This window comes from Bubalus bubalis, chromosome 13 (assembly GCF_019923935.1).
Source record: "Bubalus bubalis isolate 160015118507 breed Murrah chromosome 13, NDDB_SH_1, whole genome shotgun sequence".
In the NCBI taxonomy this organism is placed as follows: Eukaryota; Metazoa; Chordata; class Mammalia; order Artiodactyla; family Bovidae; genus Bubalus; species Bubalus bubalis.
The window spans coordinates 12111841-12135273 of record NC_059169.1 but is presented as its reverse complement, the minus strand read 5'-3'; the positions used below and the strand labels follow the sequence as shown (position 1 = coordinate 12135273).

Here is a 23433-nt window from a genome sequence, read left to right as displayed (position 1 = left end):
GGTAGCCATTCCCTTCTCCAGGGGATCTTCCTGACCCAGGAATAGAACCTACATCTCCTGCATCGCAGGCAGATTCTCCACAGTCTGAGTCACCAGGAAGCCCAGGATCTATGGATTAGTGAACTTCAAACTGCAACCAGGTCTCTGAGCTCCTAAGGACTGGTGTGAACCAAACACTTATTGAAAGATCACTACAAGCCAGTCTTTCTTTAGGAAAGGGGATGGGGGTCTTAATTTACCCCAGCCATTTAAAGAATGGCATCACCGATTCAATGGACAAGAGTTTGAGTAAGCTCCGGGAATTGGTGATGGACAGGGAAGCCTGGCGTGCTGCGCAGTCCTTGGGGTCGCAGAGAGTCAGACACGACTGAGCGACTGAACTGAGCTGATTGAAAGAAATGTGACCCCCAAACAAGGAAATCAAAGGAATAGTCTAGGATCCTGGGGTGAGAAGAGGGGGAGGAAAGTGTGCTACGTGGCTATCTCAGGACGACAACGGGCTAGGAGAGGAGGGTAGGCCTGGCGGCAGGGCCCGGGGCTGAGTAACCCCTCTTCCGGGCAAGCCCAGGGCGTGAGTCACCGGTGAGCGTGGCGGGAGGAAGGGGTGGCCTGAGTCACAGCCCCGGGGAAGATCAGGTCTGACTGACGGTGGGATCTGTGGAGCTGGGGGTAGAATGGAAGTAGGAGGTGGATTTTGAAACCCACTCACTCCCTCTGGGGCGGGGGCGGCGGACGGAGTGAGAGGGGTCTAACCTAGGGTCCCAGGGGCTGGGGGCGCTGCTGGGGTAGCAGGGAGGGGCTGGCGGACAACAAGGGGAGGAGACCCGCCCGCCTGCGGCGCCGAAATCTCCCGCGCTCTGGAGTTGGCCCCTCCTCCCCAGCCCGGTCTCACGCCCCCTCGCAGCCCGGCAGGCTGGCCCACCGGCTCCTCCCGCTTTCCCCGCGACACAGCCGAGACCACAGCTGGGCTGCCAAGGCCCCGCCCCCGCCCCGCCCCGCGCCCAGCCAGGCGGCCAGCCGCGCTGCCAGTGACGGCGCTGCAGGGTGCGTGGCCAATCGGCACGGCCCCCGAGGAGGCGGCCTCGGCTCCGCCCCTCCACCGGCGTCCAGGGCCAATGGGGCGCTGGCGCCGGCGGCCGCGGCGGGGGTGAGGGGTCACGAGGCCCCGCCCCGTCCTCCCCTTTCCCCTTTGCCCCGCCCTTTCCAGCCCGCTCCGCCCCCCCGCCCCCCTCCTCAGTCCCGCGCCGAGGCTGGTGCCGGTCCCCGCGCTGGGCCCGCCCCCGCCCCTCCCGCCGGCCCGCCAGCGCGCCTCACGGCTCCTGTCTCCCCTCCCTCCTTCTCTCTCTCTCACGCCTAGCGCAATGGCGGCGGCCGCGGCGGAGCAGCAACAGTTCTACCTGCTCCTGGGAAACCTGCTCAGCCCCGACAATGTGGTCCGGAAACAGGCAGAGGTAACCAAGCGCGCCGCCCCCCGACTCTCGGCGCCCCGGGTCGGCGCGCCGACCCTGCCCCCCGACGCCGCCCGCCCGGGCCTCGGTCGGTCAGCTGCGGCGGCGCAGGCCAGGCCGGGCCGGGCCGGGCCGGGCCGGGCGGGCGGCGGCCGCGCAGCCCACGTGTGAGGCAGCCCGCGGCTCCCTGCGGTGCCCCAGGGCCCTTCCGGCCCTTGCAGCCGCGGCGCCCGGCGTCAGTTACCTCCCCGCCGCCGCTCGCACACACGTGCGGCCGCTGCTGACACGCTGCCCCCGCCCAGATGGGGAAGCCGGGCGGCGGGGAGGGATGTGGGGTGTGGGGCGGGCCCCTCGGCTCCCCTCGCCCCTTTCCCGCTTTTCTCCGGCTGGGGGCCTCCCCCGCCCTTCCAGCTGCCGTCTCCACCCTGCCCAAGCCCTTTGGTCCCCCCCAAACCCAGGCTGCTCCCTGAACCATCACCCCTGCTTTTCTTCTCCTGCCCCTCAACTCTTCACACCACCGTCGGTCCCTCCCTTCCCCGACCCCTCCTACTGAATAGTGTGCCTCGTCTTCTTTCCACCTATTTCCATTTCGTCCTCTTTCTCACTCTAGTTCCTAATATCAGAAGCCGGATTTCCATTCCTCTCCCGCCTCCCCCCTCGCCCCCACACACAAGTTTTTGCGAAGTTGCCTTTAGGATTTCTTTCTAAGCAGCTTGCACCTTACTTTGCTCATCTTTCATATAAATTTTCTTTGGTCTCTAGAGACCAACGGGATATCCCTGGACTTCCGTTGTCTATCTGGGCTAGTGCCACATGTTTAAGGCTTTTTTTAATTTCACCCAATCTAACCTGAATTTCTCTTTTTTTTAACCACCTTATTGGCTCCTGACCGCCAAAATGTGGAGCTGTGGATAAAGTATCAAGAGACAGTATTTGAAATGTATCTGCAAGTTCATTTATCAGGTAGCGGTAAGGCACACTTGGTTCTGTAGAAGACTGTTGTTCGAGTGTGTTGAGATGCGATTTGAGACACGTCAAGGGAAGGGCAGAAACTTTCCAGTTTCTGTTTAGTGCATTATCAGATCCTATCCTCAGACTTGATTACATATGGAATTTTTGGTCACCACGTGATTGAAGATTTTTATAAGATTCAGTGAAGGAAAAGAAAAAGATTCAATGAGGGATGTTCAGCCAGATATTCTTACAGAGCAAACATTTATTTTTACGTAACTAATGAAATCCTTTTCAGGACTCACGAGATTTTATAGTTGTTTTTAAAATCACAGCATCATTCCTACTTTAAATAGAGGATCTGCTAGTTACACTTAGTGGTTTTATGATCTGTGAGGTAAATACTTTGGAAGTTCAGTGCTGTGTGAAAAGCATTTTAAACTATGATTAACTTTGTCCTAATGACTGTCGATTCATTTATTATACACGTAATACATACTCAGGGTAAAAAATTCAAATTGCAAATAGTTTTTTATCCCATTCCCCAAAAGTAACCACTTTTAAGTGGTTATGCATCTTCCTTGCAAAATATTACATCTATATATGTATACATTTATTTTTACACGAATGGGTTTATAATATGCATCCTGTTGCCAAACTTGGAATTTTTTATTCAGTGTATTTCACATTGCCCTATTAGAGGGTTTTGTTTTGTTTTTTAAAGCAGCTATGGATGCCTTTACTCAACCAGCCTCCTATGAATGAACGTTGAAGTTTCTAGTGTCCTGCTGGTAGAAACAGTGCTGTACATAGGAACACGTGTATACTATCTTTTCAGACTTCTGCCAGGTTTGTTTGTATAATACTTAAAAGTTGTCTTTTCCTTAGAAGTGATATGCATTTGTTGGTTGCATCACTTTGCACTGATACCAGTGGGATGTGATGAGCCTGTAAAAATGTTTTAATGCTGTCTGCTAACTCTAGAGGTGATTTTTCACCAAAATAAGTTCTTAATCCCAACCCATAATAGAAATTTCCATGTGTTGCAAAGCAGAACAGCATTGTAATTAGTAAGCTAGTTTAATTCTCCCTCTTCCCTCCAGTTGCTTAAGTCTCTATTGTCAGGCCTAGTGGGGAATCTCTCTTCTATTGAACTAAATACCAATGTCTGGTTCAGCTTGAATTCCAATTGGTGCCTGTTGTAAATCTTTTATCTCTCCCATCACTTTGGGGATAGTTAGCAGCATTCAGCACATTTTCTCATCAAGAACAATTGAAAATAAGTACTTTTACGCTCTGAGTCTCTTTATTCTTAGTGAAAACATTCAGATACTATATTTTTCCTTTCATTGTCTATCCTGGGACTATGTTAACATGTAAAGTAAGTACTATAATACACAATTTTCTTAATTTGACAGAAAAGGTAAATGTTTGAGAGGAAGCTCCCTGGCACCATATAATATAGCACTAAACTTGTCTGTAGATAGAGCTCCTTAGGAAAGCAAAATATTTGAAACAGAAATGGCTGCATGAAATGATACCTTAATACTACCTTCTTCTCTTTTTTGCCTTACAAAGTGAACCTTTTATAACTAATCAAACTAAATAAAATTGAATATTACAGTTTGTTGTAACCTGGAAGCCATTGGGCTTCCCTGGTGGTTCAGCAGGTAGAGAATCCACCTGCAGTGCAGGAGACACGGGAGACACCAGTTTGATCCCTGGGTGGGGAAGATCCCCTGGATTAAAAAATGGCAACCCACTCCAGTATTGTAGCCTGAAAAATTCCATGGACAGAGGAGCCTGGCAAGCTATAATCCATGGGGTCGCAAAGAGTGAAGCGACTGAGCGCGCATACACACCACAGCAAATAACAGAATTTTTTCTTAACTAAAGAATTGGCAAGGGCTCAGTAAGTATTTGTGTAATTTACTCAGTCAAAATAAAAATACTTAGTTGACACATAAATACCAAACTGTTGACTAAGGTGACTTGTTTTGACTCCAGATATGAAGTCAAGTACATTTAAAAACTTATTGTTATATATTGTTGAAATCATTGAATGGCTTCAGAACTTTTAAAAAGATAAAGCTTTTTACATTGTACAAAGCATTTGGTAGGCTTTATTTCTATTAAATCTTAAAGGATTTTTCTTTTTAGCTTTACAAAAAAATGTTTCTGGTATTTGGAGAAATGATTTAAATGCCTCTAAGTCCCAAAATTCAGTAATTAACAGAATAAGTTGAATGTCCATGGCATTCATGACTGGACATTCTTCTATGACATAACCTTGAGTATTTCACTAATCATATATGCATGGATTTTATATTCTCAGTTGTTTCCAATGACTTATATTCTTCATTGATTCTAGTACGACACTTGATTGATGAGATTTGAAGGAGGGCAACGTTTTAAAATTTTACCTGAACCACAGTGTTCATTAGATAAAAGTTGTTTGTCCTCTCTACATTTCCACATACAAAGTAAGTGAAAGTGTTAGTTGCTCAGTTGTGTCTGACTCTTTAGGACCCCAGGGACTGTAGCCCACCAGTCTCATCTGTTCATGGGATTTCCCAGGCAAAAATACTGGAGTGGGTTGCCATTTCCTTCTCCAGGGGATCTTCCTGACCCAGGTATTGAACCCAGGTCTCCCACATTGTAGGTAGATTCTTTACCATCTGAGTCCACCAGGGAAGCCCATATACAACATAGGCTTGCCATAAATATGAATGGAATGAGTAAGATGAGTGCATATTTCTCCTTTGGGAGGGTTGGATGAAGTCTGCTTTACATTGTGTGATTGTTTTTGATGGTATCAAATGGAATTGCGCTTTTATTACAGTGACACTGCTCACATTTCATTGAACCTGCCTGGTTTAGTGCTAGGAATATTCTTAGAAAAATTGTATTTGCTGTTCTCTAACCTGCTCGGTGCTGAGAATACAACCAAAAAGTGATACCATTTCTGTCTTTGTGGAACTCCGTCTACTTACACTAAGAAAAAGGTATTCTTTTGACTTGAGGGCTGTGTTCTTGCTGCCAAACTATCCTGACGATGTTGTGGTATAAATGTAATAATACTAGATATGGATTGCCACACTGAAACATATCAAATGGGGAGAACCCTCTTGCAGGAGTCAGGGATCACACTAAACTCTCATCTAGTTGACTTTTAATTTGTTATGGAATCGAGTTTAATAAGTTTTCTGAGCATGGTGTCTTAGTGAAGAATATTTTTTTTTCAGAACTTGATTTAGACCACTGAAAACTTAAATGTTTATAGCATCTACAGGGCAACAGGGGCTAAGCTAGTACAAGGAACAAAAAGACATTTTTATTGTACTGTGAGAGAATTTGTTTAAATGAAAATACCTTTACATGAATTACCTCATTTCTGGATAAATTCAGACCCTCTTCTCTCCTCAGCTGTGAATGCTTTTGGTCACAGTTTTCAGCAGTGTTATGTTCCTATATGTTTATGTACTAGAGAGGAACTTGAGGTCATCAGAAGATTTTGTATTGTCTTTTCCTCAAAATGTGTTCTTCCCCAAATTCAGATACTAAGAAGTTTGAAAACTAAATAGCACTGGTTGTTTAGGACAGTCAGGCTCCAGAGGTGAAACCCAGAGAGAGCATTCACTGTTGGGGAGGTTCGGGGTATGGTTAGCCTCGGAAGACCAGAGTTCTTTGCACTATTTATTGGCTGTGATATTGAGCCAGTTGTTTAACTTCTGAGCCTTTATTTCCATATCTGTCAATATCCCAGGGTACCACAGAGCACTAGACAAATGGGAGATGTGGATTCAGAGAAGTCCAGTTTTCCTTTCCCTGTCTTCGTCACTTCTGACTAGAAAGAAACTAGGTAAATTATAGGGCACAGCTGTTTAGAGTGCAGGCCAGCTCTTTGAATTTAGCCTGCTGAGATATTAATGTGTTATCTACATGTTATACCCTTAAAGTGGATAGATGAGAATAGAATGTTTACTCAGAGACTTCTTGGGGAAAACAATTCCAAGTGTACTTAAAAGAATGATTTCTTTCCTACATTATTTGCATGCACATAAATCTATTTGTTGTTCAGTCTCTAAGTCATGTCCAACTCTATGCAACCCGGTGAATTGCAGCCCGCCAGGCTTCTCTGTCCATGGGGATTTCCCAGGCAAGAATACTGGAGTGGGTTGCCATTTCCTTCTCTAGGGGATCTTTCCAACCCAGGGATTGAACCCACATCTCCCACATTAGCAGGTGGATTCTTCACCACTGAGCCACCTGGGAAGTCCACGTGAATCTATACCTCTCTTAATTTACTTTTGTAGGCATCATATACTTAGGTCTTTTATTTTGATCCACTCTAACAATCTGCCTTTTAATTGGTGTCAGGTTTTGTTTTGTTCAGTTCGCTGTCATTATTTATGTGATTAATGGAAAAGGGAAGAAGTGTCCTGAGTTACAAAACCTAGATTTCTAGATCTATTAAAGTGATATCAAAGAAATGATACTAAGTTTTCTGGCCAATTTTCTCCTGACCTTCTATTTATGTATATAAAATGATTTCAGTATAATCCTTGCTTGAAAGAAAATGTAGCATAGAGAATTTGAATACTTGCCCTTTCTCTGACTTGCTTCATCTGAGCTTGTTTCTCTGGTGGTTATAAGTGGTAATTTGAACCAGTTCTACATCATCTAATCAAAACAATGTTGACAAAATAAGCAGTTTTCCATGATGGAGAAGGATATTGAGTGAGCACTTAACTGGCAGCATGATAGCCCAAGTCACATTGATCAAGGTTTTGGTTCTCTTAGGCCTTGAATTTTTGTTTTGTTTTGTTTTTTCCTTTTAATTTATTTATTTTAATTGGAGGCTAGTTACTTTACAGTATTGTAGTGGTTTTTGCCATACATTGACATGAATCAGCCGTGGCTGTACATGTGTCCCCTGTCTGAACCCCGCTCCCACGCCTTGAGTTTTATTAGTTAGAGGAGCCTAAGATCCTGTACATCAGAAAAATCTATTTAAGAAGGGTAGAAAGGATCTTAATTAAGTCACTTATTTGATATTTTCCCTTTCCTGGCCTGTCCAAAGTATGTTCTGTCACAGGAGAAAACTTCCACCAGACCCAGATTGGTGGACTCATCATGCATGAATCTTCCCTGCTCCTCTTGTCATTTCCTGTCACTGGTATACTCGTGAAGTTTTCTAACATGATATTCTAATCTTTAATGTTTTTCATGTAGGAAACCTATGAGAATATCCCAGGCCAGTCGAAGATTACATTTCTTTTACAAGCCATCAGAAATACAGCAGCTGCTGAGGAGGTACTTCTTTAATACCTGAGAAATGTGCCTTTTTTTTTTTTTACAAACAAGTTGGGTATCAGATGGTGGTCAGAGTGAGTAATGCGAACTGTTGTTTACTGTGTAGACGTTACCAGAACTCTGAACTTAATTCGTTGTGAAAAGCTACTTGGAATGATAATTTTTTAAAATACTCTGTTTTAAGAGTGAGAATTTCTTTTTTTCCATGTAAGATGGTGTATCTCGAATGTTTTCGAATTAATGGTTCTTAAAATAATTACATACAAATTATTAAATTTAAGTGATTTTTTTAAGAGTTATAAAAATTTTTCTTCCTAGGAACAGTTCATTCTAAAGGAGGAAATTGAGTTCAGTGTTCTAATGTGTTGCCAAATGAAAAAATACTTTATGCTTAAGCTATCTCTGGATGGTGAAGAATTTGTGCTACAGATGCGTAAGAACAAGGACACACTTTGTTAGAATCCTTTAAAAATCATGATTTTTAGCCAATTACCTAACTTCTGTACTGAATTCAAATGTATAGTTTGTTACTGCTCTTCTATTCGTTTAACAGCCAACTTTGTCTTCTCAAAAGTAATATCCTTGTGTATAATGAATGTTCATTGAATAGCCTCCCTCATGGAAAAGGCATCAAAATACCCAAGTCTAGAAAACTTACTCCAAGTACAAAACATTGCATTAGAATTTTGTAAAGTGATACTTTATTGCTAGCAGTACATTAGATGTAAAATGCGTCTATTAACACATGATGGAAATGAAGTCACACTCATCTTCTTATAGTGTTAAACCTGCCTTCTAGTAGGTCAGTTTAAGCTGGCAATTTAGTGCTTTCCAGTACCACTTAGGAAACACTATAAATGTGCCTCAGTTTTTTAAAACAGGTGATAAAAGACACTTCTTCACCTTTGTAACATACTATTTTTAATTCAAAATAAATGTCAAATGTGAGGAACAAACATAGAAGTAACTTAAATCCCTAAAATAGTTGGCTGTTTTAATTCTTGAAGATCGATGCAGGTTAGCTGTGAAAAGTTTTCAAGCCAAGAATAATGTGAAAATTATTGAATTTTATCTTTAAAAACCTATTTTGAACCCTCTTTAGATCTTACTTTTATTTATGAACTAGCCTCAGAACCTCCAAAAGTCAGTGTATGTGTGAGAAGAATTGCACTAATTTTAACCATTGTTTAACCTCTCTTGAGGGGCTTCCCTGGTAGCTCGGACGGTAAAGAATCTGCCTGCAGTGCAGGAGACGCGGGTTCACTCCCTGGGTTGGGAAGATCCCCTGGCGAAGGGAATGGCTACCCACTCCAATATTCTTGCCTGGACAATCCCCATGGACAGGGGAGCCTGGGGGGCTACAGTCCATGGGGTTGCAAAGAGTTGGACATGACTGAGCAACTAAGCACTGCGTAGCAACCTCTCTGAATCCTTTGTAGAGCATAAATTAAATTTTCTCTCTGCCAGAAATGATTCCAAGTAAGATTCAGATAATGGAAAAAGTGGAAATTTTTATTTTTCTGGCTTTTTGTTTTCACAATATCAAAATACAGTGATCCATGAGTACTTGCAGTCCAGAAAAAAAGAACATGAAAAATTCAGTTTAATATTTTCAGTGGTTTATTGACTTATGATAAAATTTTAAAATGGCGTTTGTTTCAGCTTTCTTTTAATAATCTGAAGGACTATTATGTAGGAAATGCCAAATTTAAATACATTTTACAGATTTGAAAATGGGTTAGTAATACACTTGCTGAGATTAGTTAGTACTTTTTAGGTGTGGGGAACTTGTAATATTTGCATGAATGAAATATAAAGACAGATGGATTTGATAGCATTTTATGTAAGAGGCTAATGAAAGGGTAATAATATAGTAAGATAGGCCAGGCTGAGAGCATAAGATTAAATAGGAAAGGTACTTTATATACTGGAATGAGAGCCAGATAGAGACATAAGAAAAGACTTATTATAGGGTTTTTGACTTATATAAGATTTGCTTTTCTCCAAAGAGAATATTAAAAATACAAATTAAAGACAGGTTTATCATTACCAAGATTCAAGGTATAATATGCTCAGGACTTTTCCTCAGCTATAAACAAATAGCTTTTGTATGGCATTTTCTGTACAAAAGACTAATGTGATTAGAAAGATTTTTATATTTTTTATGTATTTTACCTTTTTTTAAACAAAATGCTTTTGAAATGAACTGTAAAAATAGAATAGTGAAATATATCAATGGCAGAGTGAATGTAGTTTGTTGGAAATTTTTTCTCCAGTAAGACACCAGGTCATTAACAATGTTATCTATTTATAGGCTAGACAAATGGCTGCCGTTCTCCTAAGACGTCTTTTGTCCTCTGCATTTGATGAAGTCTATCCAACTCTTCCCACTGATGTTCAGACTGCCATCAAGAGTGAGCTACTGATGATTATTCAAATGGAAACACAGTCTAGCATGAGGAAAAAAATTTGTGATATTGCTGCTGAACTGGCCAGGAATTTAATAGGTGTGTATGCAAATACAGTTATCATTATGTTACAAAAGAAAGTGAGTACATATTTTTGTTTGTTTGTTTCAGTGGAATCTTAGAGGACGAATCACAAGTACTTGAGTATCATTTATTCTGTTCAAAATGAGAGTGATTGTGGATTTTGCATTTAAAACCAAACATTACAGATGTTGTGAAATGCAGATATAATTCTTACCTCTTAATCTTCAGAACCATTTCTCTGTAGAGAAATAATTTTCTAGTTTACTGTACAATTGTCAGTTTTATCTTCCCCATAATCTGTAGTTTTGAAAGTACAGTCTAACTTACAAACCTGGCAATAGAAGTAGAAATCATGGACTCCAGGAGATTTTGTGCTATATATTTGTGTTTATAAAGTAAGCACATGTGCTTACTATACTACTATAGTTTGTTATTCAGTACCACAAAATATTTTTAGAAATTAAGTTAAAACATTTGAAAATGCATTTTATCAGCAGCCAGATCTTTTTTTGGTCACACTTAAAACAGTAGTAGTATAATTGGATATGCTGTTACTTTTTTTTTTGACAGAATCATCATAAAGTCTGTTCACTTAGGTGGTATTTTTTAAAGGTTGAAAAGAATAATTCACTAAGATAAGGCTAACTTGGAGAATATTTTTAGTTGTGCTTAGTGAATTATGACATGACTTTTTAAATCTCCTTTCCTGGTGGCTCAGTGGTAAAGAATCTGCCTGCAATGCAGGAGATGCAGATTTGATCCCTGGGTCAGATCAGAAAGATCCCCTAGAGAAGGAAATGGTAAGCCAGTCCAGTATTCGTACTTGGGAAATTCGGTGGGCGTAGCAGCCTGGTGGGCTGCAGTACATCGGGTCACAAAGGGGCCAGAGACGCCCGAGCAGCCAGACCACCACCACTAGTGATGCGTATGTCCACTTACCGAGACGACCAGTTCTTGAAAATTAATAGGAAATGTGTTAAGTTTTTAAGTAAGTTCTAAACCCACAGAAACTTGAATTTTTAAGTAACTTGGGAAGTTCTATTTTCAAGTTTTTTGCAGATGAAATTTTTATAGGTTACATCACTCCTAACTCAAAATCACTTAATAATGGAAAAAGTGCTCTCTCCATAAATTTTTTTTGTCATCCCACTTCTCCTTTCAGAGAAGTTCAGCAAATATGGGGGCGATTTTTAAAAAAGAAAAAATGCATAACATGTCTATATTCTCTGTAACTCCTAAGTTCTTTGTGACAGTAAAACCAACAAGTCTTAACTGGTTCAGTAGATTTTTGTGGTTCATTTTTATCGCAAGGTATCACAAAAATCTGTGTTTTGAAATCTGTTTAAAATGTCAACACATTGATAACATCCTGTAGCACTTAAAACTGCAAAGCGTGAGCAGTGCTCTGGGATTCCCATTCTGCAGTTTGTAAGCAATAAGTATTTTGGTTTCAAGACTTGTTATCAGATACTAACTTTGCCTACTTTTTAGCCTCTTTAATAGCAATAATATGTGTGAAGGATTCAACTAGTCACATAGTCAAAGTGTGCTTTCTTTTCTCCAAATCCCCCTCCTGAGAAATAACCACCACTAATACCTGTGCTTCTGTAACCCAGATTTACACAGTTGTTTTTTACTGGATTATAATGCCATTTTATGATTGAAGGACTTGATTTCATTAAAATTTTTGTAAAAACAGAGCAAGTGACACTTTCTATAGCCACATATTTTGAATGAGGCTTATGAAATGAATTCACCATCAATATTTTGAAGTTTAACTTACACACCTTATGCCTGGATTTCTTTACTTTTAGATGAGGATGGCAACAACCAATGGCCTGAAGGTTTGAAGTTCCTTTTTGACTCCGTCAGCTCTCAAAACATGGGACTGCGGGAAGCTGCCCTTCATATTTTCTGGTATATACATTGGGCTGATAAGCTTGGAAGATTTAATGTTATAAGTGCCCGAAGTGCATTTTAATTGATTGTTTTACTCTAGTTTAACGTTTTAGCCTTAAAGAATGCCTCTAGATAACCTTTGTACTTTTGTTGGAAGCAAAATTGGAAAGAACAAAGCTTTTCATTTGATATTATGAATCTTTTTGTTATACGAGGAGTCTGCAATTTTTATTCCTTTCCTTTGTCCTTTATGATTCTGAAAAAATTTCTGGGACAGTTTGTTCTTCAAGAGATTAACAGTACCAACTGTAACTTTTAGAAAGCCATTCTAATATTAGCATCTGAAAGAAAAGAAAGAAAATTGTGAACCCCCACTGTCTTGGTCTGTGACCAAGTCTTATAAAAATGTATTTTAATTACATCATTTATAAGCAAATGATCTAAGTTTAGAATTAAATGATTGTCTGCATTTAAAAAGTTTGGCCTAGTGTACAGTTCTACTGCATTTAAAATAATAATATATAATTGAATTTGTAACTTACCAAGATCTTTTTTTTTTTTAATGAGATCTACCTTGAACCTCTAAAGAAGGGTAGATAATACACCATTTTCTACTTTAGTTGTCAAATGTATCTTGTTTCTATCAAAGGTCCAAACTGGAGAATTAAGTAAAGGTATTCAGTTTAATTATTTACCAAATTTAAAACAGAGCAGAATGTGGACTGCCTGGATACCAAGGCTGGAAGCAGCTTGTGAGCGTGGTTAGTATAGTTACCCCTGAACCCCAGTGCTTGCTCTTGTCCCGTCCTGCACACCAGATCAGCTTCCTGCTGAGACAGAGCAGTAAGGGTAAAGCAGAGACCTGGGCAGGTGTGCTCCTGCGTCTTCTCTTCTCCCAGTCTGATCTCCTCTGCTGCATTGTTTCTGTTCACCCAAGCCCAGAGTAGAATTGCTTGGAGGTCGGGTAGGTGATGTTCAGCCTTAGGGATTAATGTAAACTATTGAGTCATGTAAATAAACATAGAATTAGATGTTCTAGCTGACACCTTACTAAGATATAACATAGTTTTCAAAGGATATTTTCTATCGTATTTTCAGGAACTTCCCAGGAATTTTTGGGAATCAGCAGCAACACTATTTAGATGTCATCAAACGGATGTTAGTTCAGTGCATGCAAGATCAGGAACATCCATCGGTGAGTAATTTCCATTCCATTAATATTAACACATAATTTAATACAGCATCTAACTTGTGAAAGAATCTATGTGTTTGGAGATTGTCTTGGCTCTTATACTTGAAAATATAAATACTAGTTTTACTGATAAAGAAAATTTCATCTTGTGGAAGGAAACTTGAATTTGCATATCTGTCAAAAATGTCTCATGTTTGACATTTGTCCTGTCTTCATTTCAGATCCGAACATTATCTGCTAGAGCTACCGCTGCGTTTATACTTGCCAACGAGCATAATGTTGCTCTGTTCAAGCATTTTGCAGACTTGTTACCCGGTTTCTTACAGGTAAGAAAATAGGTGATAATTATATCCTTAACTAGTTTTCTGTTGCTTAAATTCTCATCAGAGTTCTGTATTGCATTCATTTATTCATTAAATATTTATTGCCTACTGTGTGCCAACTAAGGATACAGCAGTGAACAAAACATGCACGTTTCTTAATATTTTTTGCCTTTGATATACCTTGGGTCTCTTCATTTCAAATTTTTCTTTAAGGCAAATGATAATAAGCAACATATGCTTATTATTGAGTATATAATCACAGTAGTTATTTCTGTTAGAACAACCAAATAACCTATGAAATGCTCATTTTACAGAAGGAAAAGCTAAGGAGGGGATAAGAAACTTGCCCAAGGTCACAGTGTTGAGTGGTGCATGGTGGAGTTGTGCATAGTTGAAACCCAGATTGGACCATAGTCTTTACTGTTAAATACAGGGCTTGTGACAGTTTATATCACAAAGTAATTTTACAGTTAAACATTACTGGAAGCCAAGGATAAATTATTATTTTAAGGACATCTGCCCCAATGAGAAAGTAAAATAAACTTGGGGAAGTTAGAGTAATTGGTCTCAACCTTGTCAGACTTCAAACCTCCTTTTATAACAAGTATTTTATAATTTTCCATATTCTCTCTTAAAATGAAATGAATTTGTGTGCGTACAGCTCATGTACGCACATAAGTTTTTAAAATATCAATGTATGGTCGTAAGTGGATACAAAGGAAAAAGAGAAAGTAATGTCTAGTAAAATGATATGCTTTTCCACATATAAATGCTAGGGCCTGACCCAACACAGACATAGGAGACGAGGTGATTTCTACATGGTCTATACGAATGCAATAGCTAAAAATGTGGACTGATAGAGAGATATCATTGGCAATTTGAACACCATGATTTCTGTTACTGTTGGTGTTTTGAACTGGTGATTTCCAGAAAAGGTACGGTTCCAGATGAAACAAAATACGGGTTCCTTCTTTATTTGTACAGTATCTGCATTTTAGGGAAGAAATATATCATAGTACATTAAAACCAGGCAAAAAGGAATTTGTGAGTTAGGGTCTAGGTTGAGACCATTATAAATGAGTTTTTTATATATATGTTTGACATAATCATGTAAAGATGCATGATAAGGTCAAATGAATTTCCTCATAAGCATTAGTGTCACAGGTGTGGGACATCTAGTACCCCAGCCTTTCCATGTCCTCAATCTTGTGACAACCAAAGAAACACCTCCTGAGAGAGATAGTGCCCTATTGAGGGCCAGATTAGAGAGGGTTTAGGGCAACTGAAATGGCAACCCACTCCAGTATTCTTGCCTGGAGAATCCCAGGGATGGTGGAGCCTGGTAGGCTGCAGTCCATGGGGTCGCTAAGAGTCGGACACGATTGAGCGACTTCACTTTCACTTTTCACTTTCATGCATTGGAGAAGGAAATGGCAACCCACTCCAGTGTTCTTGCCTGGAGAATCCCAGGGACAGCGGAGCCTGGTGGGCTGCCGTCTGTGGGGTCGCACAGAGTCGGACACGACTGAAGTGACTTAGCAGTAGCAGCAGCAGGGAATCTGAAACTAAAAAGTTCATATGTGATGGAATTGCTGCCAGGACTTAGTAGAAACTGTTTTGTTTTTCCCATGATACTAAGCTGAAAAGATAGTTTAGTCAATGACAAAACATTAGCTGATGAAACAAATGTTTTATATTACTGACACATCTTGACTTACTATTTAATTTTGTATTTTTCTTGTCTCAATTTAGAGTAAGTTAAAATGTTAGCCAGAACTTCTAGGAGTTATGGCTGTGATATAGGCAAAGGTAGATACAGAATGCTATATTAAAATTCCAGTGACTGAACTTGTCATTAAAGAGAAATACAGTATAATTGGACACTTTAAATATATCATGGGATCTAGTATTTACTATCTGTATGAATTTTGGAAGGACAGAGAAAAGGAGATTCCTCCTGGTTATGAAAACACTTCCTTGCCGGTCTTAAGTTTTGTCGTTGTGGTTATTGGAGATTGACTGGTTTTAATTTTGACTTAGGTTTAAATCTTTATATTATACGTTTCTAGTTAACATTAGACTAGAGTAAAATATGTACGTAGTTGTAGGTAGAACATCTGCATAAGATTGATTGCAAAGTTACTTAGTGAAAAACAGCACGCTAGTGTTTCTCTGTTGTCCATTCCTCTTGATATTCTGGCTAATGAGGCATCATAAAGTGACTGTTGAACACAGACTTTTTTTTTTTTTTTTTTAATCTATTTCATCTTTTCTAGGCTGTAAATGACTCCTGCTACCAGAATGATGATTCAGTCCTAAAATCCCTTGTTGAGATTGCAGACACGGTTCCAAAGTATTTACGTCCTCATTTGGAAGCCACTTTACAGCTGAGTCTAAAGGTAAATTAAATACTGCAGTGAATGTTCTGTTTCTTGTTTTCAATGAATCAACTAAATGTGTACAAATATATCTTCTTTGTAGTTGTGTGGAGACACTGGCCTCAATAACATGCAGCGCCAACTTGCCCTGGAAGTAATCGTGACCCTCTCTGAGACTGCGGCTGCTATGTTAAGAAAACATACCAATATTGTTGCACAGACAAGTAAGTCAAAAGTCTAAATAATTTGTTTTAAGGTGGAAAAATTGTCGGATAGGTTTGCTGAGAGTTGTGCAAGGCCACAGATTTATTGGAAGACCGAACGTCCTTTCAAACTCAGGTGAATCTGTGAAAATGCACCCATACATTCTTAACTGCATAGGCCCCGCATGATGGCCATGCTCCAGCAGCCTGAAACCTCCGCGTAGCAAGCGTAGTTTGTCATACTTGGAAGTAAACCGAAAGATGTATAAGACCTCTGGGGAAAATTGGGTAACACATTGAAAGACTAATAAGAGAACCCAATGTCAATACCCTTCAAATTAACCTAAAAATTTGGTATAATTTCAGCCCAAAATTATAATAGAATTGGTCATGATAAGATAGAGTCTAATGTAGGGCCTGGAGTAGCCAAGACAATTTTGATGACTGAAGTGCAGGTCTTGCCTCTCAGCTATGAAGATTTAGTTTGTTGATGGTACAGCTATAGACAGATGAATCAGATGGGACAGGGTGGCCCAGCAGCAGATCCAATCACGTGGAAACAAATTGAACTTTGATAATTCATCAAAGATAGTTTGCACGACTGGTTGTTTCTATGGGAAAAACATATTCGAACCTCAATTTTCAGTTGATTAGACATGAAATAATACAGATACATTGTACATGTAAAGCTTAATAGTAGAAAGTGATTTTTTTTTTAAAGACAGAGTCAAAACCATAAGTGCAAAACATTGCTAAATTTGTACTAAAACAGTTGTTTGACCAACCAAATACACCATAAGTGAGATCAAAAGATAAGCCAGACTGGAAGAAAGTAGTTGAGTGCACACATCAACAGAGTTTTGCTGTGCGGAAAACAGTGGTTGGAAACAGGAAATTCACAAAAGTTATAGCTGTTGAACACTGCTCAGTCTCAATAAACACAAGTGTGATTGTGGAACACCAGTTTTCAGAGTTTGACATTGTCAGGTGTTGGTTGATCAAGGGTGTGGGGCAGAGAGGACTTACAGGAGACTTCACAACTGTGACATAAGATCAGCCTCCTTTTGAGCTTCCCATAGGAATTAAGTTTATGGTGCCACTATGGAGAGCATGTGAGTGGGTTCTAGTAATAAAGATACTTGTAACAGTTTCAAGCACAGAAACCGAGGAAAGATTGATTTTCCAGGGTTGGATAGCCTGGTTGTACAGACCGGGTTTAATATATGTTCTCTTCCTTTTCCCAATGCCCTGACCTTGCTCTTGTTAAGGAAATATGTGTATCTCATCAAAGCACATTTTGTCATGTCCACCGCAAGGTTGATGTGTTTATGTAATGGAATGCTGTGAAGTAATTCAAGTGAAATCCATGTGTCTTGAGGAAAAAGCAAGTTGCCGAAGGGTATATGTACCATTTATTATATAGAAAATAAAACCTTTGAATACTGCTATATGTTATACACAGAGAAAACTGTAGTTCAAGTGTAAAAAAGAAAAAAAGTTTGATAATGAGGAACACTGATTTTATTACGGTCTTACTTCTGATGAGGGAGGAAGAAAACGTAACAGGACTTGGAAATTTTGATTTTTCGCCTTAATGTTTACTTCTTAAAAAAGAACAAAACGTAAAGCCAGGGAGATGAGAAAGGTGAAAATAGAACAAGCCACATGTGGGAAGCACAGGCAAATAAGTTTTTTGTTTCAGTATGTCCTTTGTGTTTTACCTCTTACAATTCTTGAGGGTGACATTGACAAGATCATAGCGTCATGGTCTTTGGGTATGAAGTAGTTCTTTTCTTTAGTTCCACAGATGTTAGCCATGATGGTTGACCTTGAAGAGGATGAGGACTGGGCAAATGCGGATGAACTGGAAGACGATGACTTTGATAGGTAATCACACGCCCCGAACACTGTACGGAGCTTCCCTGGTGGGACAGAGCGAGGCCAGCTGGCGGTGAGAGCTTAGGGTTACACGGTCTGTCTCTGCCCCACGTGGTGGTCTACAAACCTGAGGTTAAGCTTTTAAATTTGAAACGTGGGACATTTTGGCTTTCTCCATTGTGTGTTTTCCTATATCAAATTTTGTAGATATTTATTTCTAGTGAAGGTAGCTGTCTTTTCTACCCTGTCTTACTCTAAACTGTTCGTCACGTCAAAAATTTTTTAGGAGTATCTTCAGAAATATATATGAAGGAGCTCTATTGTGGTAAATACCTTTGTGTATGTGTAGACCTTAACTTATAATAGTTGTTTCAGCAAATTCCTTGTGTTTTCCTCATATAATGCAAGTTAAATGTAGAATAGAAAAGGGGAATGATGGTGAGATTTACACACTGGATGACAGTGACACTGAACTTACTGATTCACTTGTTTTGACTCAGTAGGCGCCCATGAATACAGATTCCTATGGAAAAGTCCCCAAAATGTGTATTCACTGTGAAATGGTGAAAATGGCCCCTTAAACATGTATGAAACATAGCGCCTCAGAGCTACCGTTTTAATTGACCTTTCAGTGGGCCTGAGGGTTTAGTATCCTATTTTAAGTGCAGAAATGGAGAGAAAGATTGAGTGACTTGTCCAGGGTTTATGGCCAGTTAGTAGACTGGACTTAAAACCAGTTCTCTTACTCTTCCCAGGACATCAGACTGCCTAACCTCCTTTTCTTAAAAACAACTGAAACTATTTCCCTGAGAGATTGGTAGTCAGTGTAAGCTACTTTTAGAGATATAATTAAAGACATTCGACTTCGAAAATATATGGTGTATTTTTGAAGCTTGATCTGTCATTAAAAATGACTGACTTTTGGCCTGAATACCCTATAGAAGTATATGAAAATAATCCTTGACTGGAAACACCTAAATAGGGCTGAAGAGGAGGTGGGGCTCTGATTGAGTTTCCTTGTCCTGGTTCAGTTACTGTGATGTGTTGCTACCCTGGCTTTTAATTTGCCCTGTAAAAGGCACTAAGGTGTATGTGGTGTTAAGAAGCTATTTTTTTCTGAACTAGATGAATAAGATTTTATCTCTGAGTAAGTAGGACATAAATACATTTTCAAGGTCAGGCTAAGTCTTAAGAGCCTGTTTTCAAGGTCATAGTGTTGTCTTTCTGGTCTTACCTTCACAAAGCAGTTAGAGGTCATGTACGTGGCAACTGCTAATCTTGAGGTTCTAAAACAATAAATGTGCAAAGGCATTAATGCCCAAATTCCTTCAATTTTCAGTGAAAAAACTGTAATTGAGTTTCACTTACACATAATATTTTATAGGGCAGACTGCACCCCTTTAAAAGATAAATAAGCTCCCAGTTTAGAGAAAATCACATACAGGCTCAGCACCCTTTTCTGTTTTCTGTGTTCTGATAAGTTTGAAGACTATATTTCCAGGAAATGTGATTCAGAGGCTCTCCTAAACACTGCTGATCCCTCTGAGTCTTCAGAGTGTCTGATTCAGAGGCTCTCCTAAACACTGCTGATCCCTCTGAGTCTTCAGAGTGTCAGAAGCGAAGTTTTAACCAGTGAGTGGGGACAGAGGGAAGTCGTGAAAGATCAGATTCAGACATAAGACTTTTAAACTATTGATGAGGCATGATAAAAATTTTATCCACACACCCCCCCCCCCCCCGCCACTTTTTAAATTCTAGGGGTTTTAACCCAAAACTTCAGTACATATATTAGAAAATACTACTCGAGCTATCTTCTTCAGTCTCGGTTTAAAAACATGTCCGTGCAGTGTCCTGTTTTTACGTGTTTCCGTATGTCAATTATATTGTTCTCTGTGTAGCAATGCGGTTGCTGGTGAGAGTGCTCTAGACCGGATGGCTTGTGGACTCGGTGGAAAGCTCGTCCTGCCGATGATCAAAGAACACATTATGCAGATGCTTCAGAACCGTAAGCTATTACCTCTTTGAAATGCTGGAATAGTGGGGCTTGGCTTAGACTGTGTCTGAAAGTTAGTCTTTGCCTTTTTATATTCTCTGTTTAACCTACTTCTCATATTGATAAAATACTACTTAGTCATCTTTAGAAGCACTCAGTCTTAATGGTAAAGAATGTTTTTTCCTCGATACTGCAGCTATTGCTCTGTTCTCCCTCCTCAGAATTATTAGCTTCAGTATATAGGAAAAAGTTTTTAATTCTAGGAAAAATTGTTTTACTCCCTAGTCAGAAATACCTAAGTTCAAATTTAACGTACCAGTATTTGCAATGTTTATGAAATATTAGTGTATTTGATTTAGTTTTCCTTCATCTAATATCTTTTATTTAAAAAAAATAAAATGCCTTGTACAAATCAGAGGGGAAGCCATGTCAGTTTTTGTTTTTATAATTTAACAAATACTTGGTCACTAGCCTTGAACCATGTAATTTTTTTCAATAAGAAAAATTGTCATTTTTGTGTTTTATATTACAAAGTGATTGTGCTCGACATATTTTAAAAAGTTCAAATCTGAAATGTATAAACTGAAAGGCCCTTAACTGAGATTCAGAGGTGTTCACTGTTAACAGTTCTCTGAGACTTGAGTCTCTGTCCTCATTACGCACATAGGCAGCTGTGTTTAACGTGAGTAAAGCACCCAGACCCCATGCTTCCGGGAGCTTCTGCCCCACAGCGCATCCTGTCACTGCACAATAACCTCCCATTCGCTTAACAGCGACACAGCGCTGCACAGTTCCCCATTAAACTGAACAGTTTTGTTGGCAACAAATAATGCCACTGCATACATTCTTGCAGAAGTCCTGGCTTACCTGTATTAACGTGTATGTTTGTAGCGTAAATTGCAGGAGACGGACTTGAGGGTCCAGCCTTTGATTCTGGGTCTCAATAACAGCTTCATACCAGCCCTTATGTTTTTTATTATGTAGGTCCTCCTTATGCTATAAAGCTCTTATGTATTCTAAAAGGGCATTGTCCAAAACCATTGTTTCTTTAGGATGATGGTGATTTTACATCTGGGTCTTGAACAATAGGTTCCGCTTTTATTACCCCTAAATTTTGAAGGATTTTTCCCCAAACAGAGATAGCATCACAGGCTGGTCAACCTGTAAGAGCTAGTAGAGAGAGTCTAGCTTTTCCATTTTTAAGATGAGGAACGTAAAGGCCAGAGATGTGAGAGTTTGCACAAAGTCACCCAGTTGTCAGTGTTTCACACTGCTTAGTGCCAGTCTTCAAATATATTGTGGACCTGCTCATTTGCAGTTAAAGAATTTGATTGTAAGTTTCTGCTACAATATTAGCTGGCTGCAGAAGGCTTTGCATGTATTACAGTGAACTCACATGTGTTCACAGTAAGGCAGTGAACTTTTGGTACGGATTTGCTGTTGTTAAATGTGTGGCTTGGAGCAAGTCTGGACCTTTGATTTCCTTGTTCATGGAAAAAAAAAGGCTCTTCCCGTGGAATTAGGGTCCAAAAGTGTATTTAGTGTTAATACTAATATTTAGTGTTAATAGTGTGAGAAGGAAATGGCAACCCACTCCAGTATTCTTGCCTGGAAAATCCCATGGACAGAGGAGACTGGTGGGTTGCAGTCCATGGGGTCACCAAGAGTCGGGCATGACTGAGCAACTAACACTTCACTGCATGTGAAAAGAGTGTTAAAAATGACAAACAATACTTTTTCTCTAGTAACTTAACATCTCAGTCAGTTCAGTTCAGTCTCTTAGTCCTTTCCAACTCTTTGCAACCCCATGAACTGCAGCATGCCAGACCTCCCTGTCCATCACCAACTCTGGGAATTCACCCAAAGTCATGTCCATTGAGTTGGTAATGCCATCCAACCATCTCATCCTCTGTTGTCCCCTTCTCCTCCAGCCCTCAATCTTTCCCAGCATCAGGGTCCTCTCCAATGAGTCAGCTCTTCGCATCAGGTGGCCAAAGTATTGGAGTTTCAGCTTCAACATCAGTCCTTCCAATGAACACCCAGGACTGAGTTCCTTTAGGATGGACTGGTTGGATCTCCTTGCAGTCCAAGGGACTCTCAAGAGTCTTCTCCAACACCACAGTTCAAAAGCATCAACTTAACATCTACCCCACTGTAATTTTTTTTTTTTTTTTTTTTTTTGTTTATTTTCTTTTTGGCTGTGCTGGGTCTTCACTGCTGTGTGGGCCTTTCTCTGCTTTCAGAGAGTGGGTCTGCTCTCTCGTTGTGGAGCACGGACTCGAGGATGCTTGGGCTCAATAGTTGTGGCTCCCAGGCTCCAGGGCACAAGCTAAATAGCTGTGGCACAGGCTTAGTTGCTCTGCAACGTGTGGTATCTTCCCGGATCAGGGATCGAACCCATGTCTCCCCCTTGGCAGACGGAGCCACTGAGCCACCAGGGAAGCCCTTGTTTTTTTTCTAGCATTGATAAACAGCAATTTTTTTTTTAATCTTAAAATTCAAAGCAGGAAGACCATTTTCACATCCCAGTACCATCCCATCATATTTGCTGAATATACTTCCAGGAACTCTGCCCATTGAGAATATATGAGACATAACTTTTAAATGTCCAAACCAAATATAGACATTTTTCTATTTCAATATTTGTTGCATTAAAGTTTTTTCTTTACTATTTATTTTTGTTTGAGTTATTGTCATAACAATATATTGGCTTCAGATGTATAGCATAATGATTCAGTATTTGTATACATTGCAAAATGACCACCACAGTAAAAGTCTAGATTAATCTGTATCCAATATTCGTTTCTTAAGATTCTTATTCCTCAGTTGAGAAATTCTGGCTTAATAGTATAATGATAACTGGAATACATTTAAAGTGTGTATCTATTTCTGCTTTATTGACTATGCCAAAGCCTTTCACTGTGTGGATCACAATTAACTGGAAAATTCTGAAAGAGATGGGAATACCAGACCACCTAACTTGCCTCTTGAGAAACCTGTATGCAGGTCAGGAAGCAACAGTTAGAACTGGACATGGAACCACAGACTGGTTCCAAACAGGAAAAGGAGTACGTCAAGGCTGTATATTGTCACCCTGCTTATTTAACTTACATGCAGAGTACATCATGAGAAATGCTGGGCTGGAAGAAGCACAAACTGGAATCAAGATTGCCGGGAGAAATATCAATAACCTCAGATATGCAGATGACACCACCCTTATGGCAGAAAGTGAAGAAGAACTAAAGAGCCTCTTGATGAAAGTGAAAAAGGAGAGTGAAAAAGTTGGCTTAAAGCTCAACATACAGAAAACTAAGATCATGGCATCTGGTCCCATCACTTCATGGGAAACAGATGGGGAAA

General features: G+C 40.0%; 1 protein-coding gene across 1 annotated transcript in view; it reads left to right on the top strand.

Annotated features, from left to right (window-relative positions):
• The first annotated feature begins 1275 nt into the window (after positions 1-1275).
• The window catches only part of IPO5 (importin 5), a 40553-nt gene continuing 18395 nt past the window's right edge, over positions 1276-23433 (top strand). Inside the window, exons 1-10 of the mRNA XM_006070295.4 lie at positions 1276-1451; positions 7635-7715; positions 10030-10222; positions 12022-12124; positions 13205-13301; positions 13520-13624; positions 15898-16020; positions 16103-16223; positions 18002-18089; positions 19979-20085. Of these exons, the coding sequence (XP_006070357.1) occupies positions 1362-1451; positions 7635-7715; positions 10030-10222; positions 12022-12124; positions 13205-13301; positions 13520-13624; positions 15898-16020; positions 16103-16223; positions 18002-18089; positions 19979-20085 (1108 nt within the window). The 5' untranslated portion in view covers positions 1276-1361. The remainder of the gene's footprint in view (positions 1452-7634; positions 7716-10029; positions 10223-12021; positions 12125-13204; positions 13302-13519; positions 13625-15897; positions 16021-16102; positions 16224-18001; positions 18090-19978; positions 20086-23433) is intronic.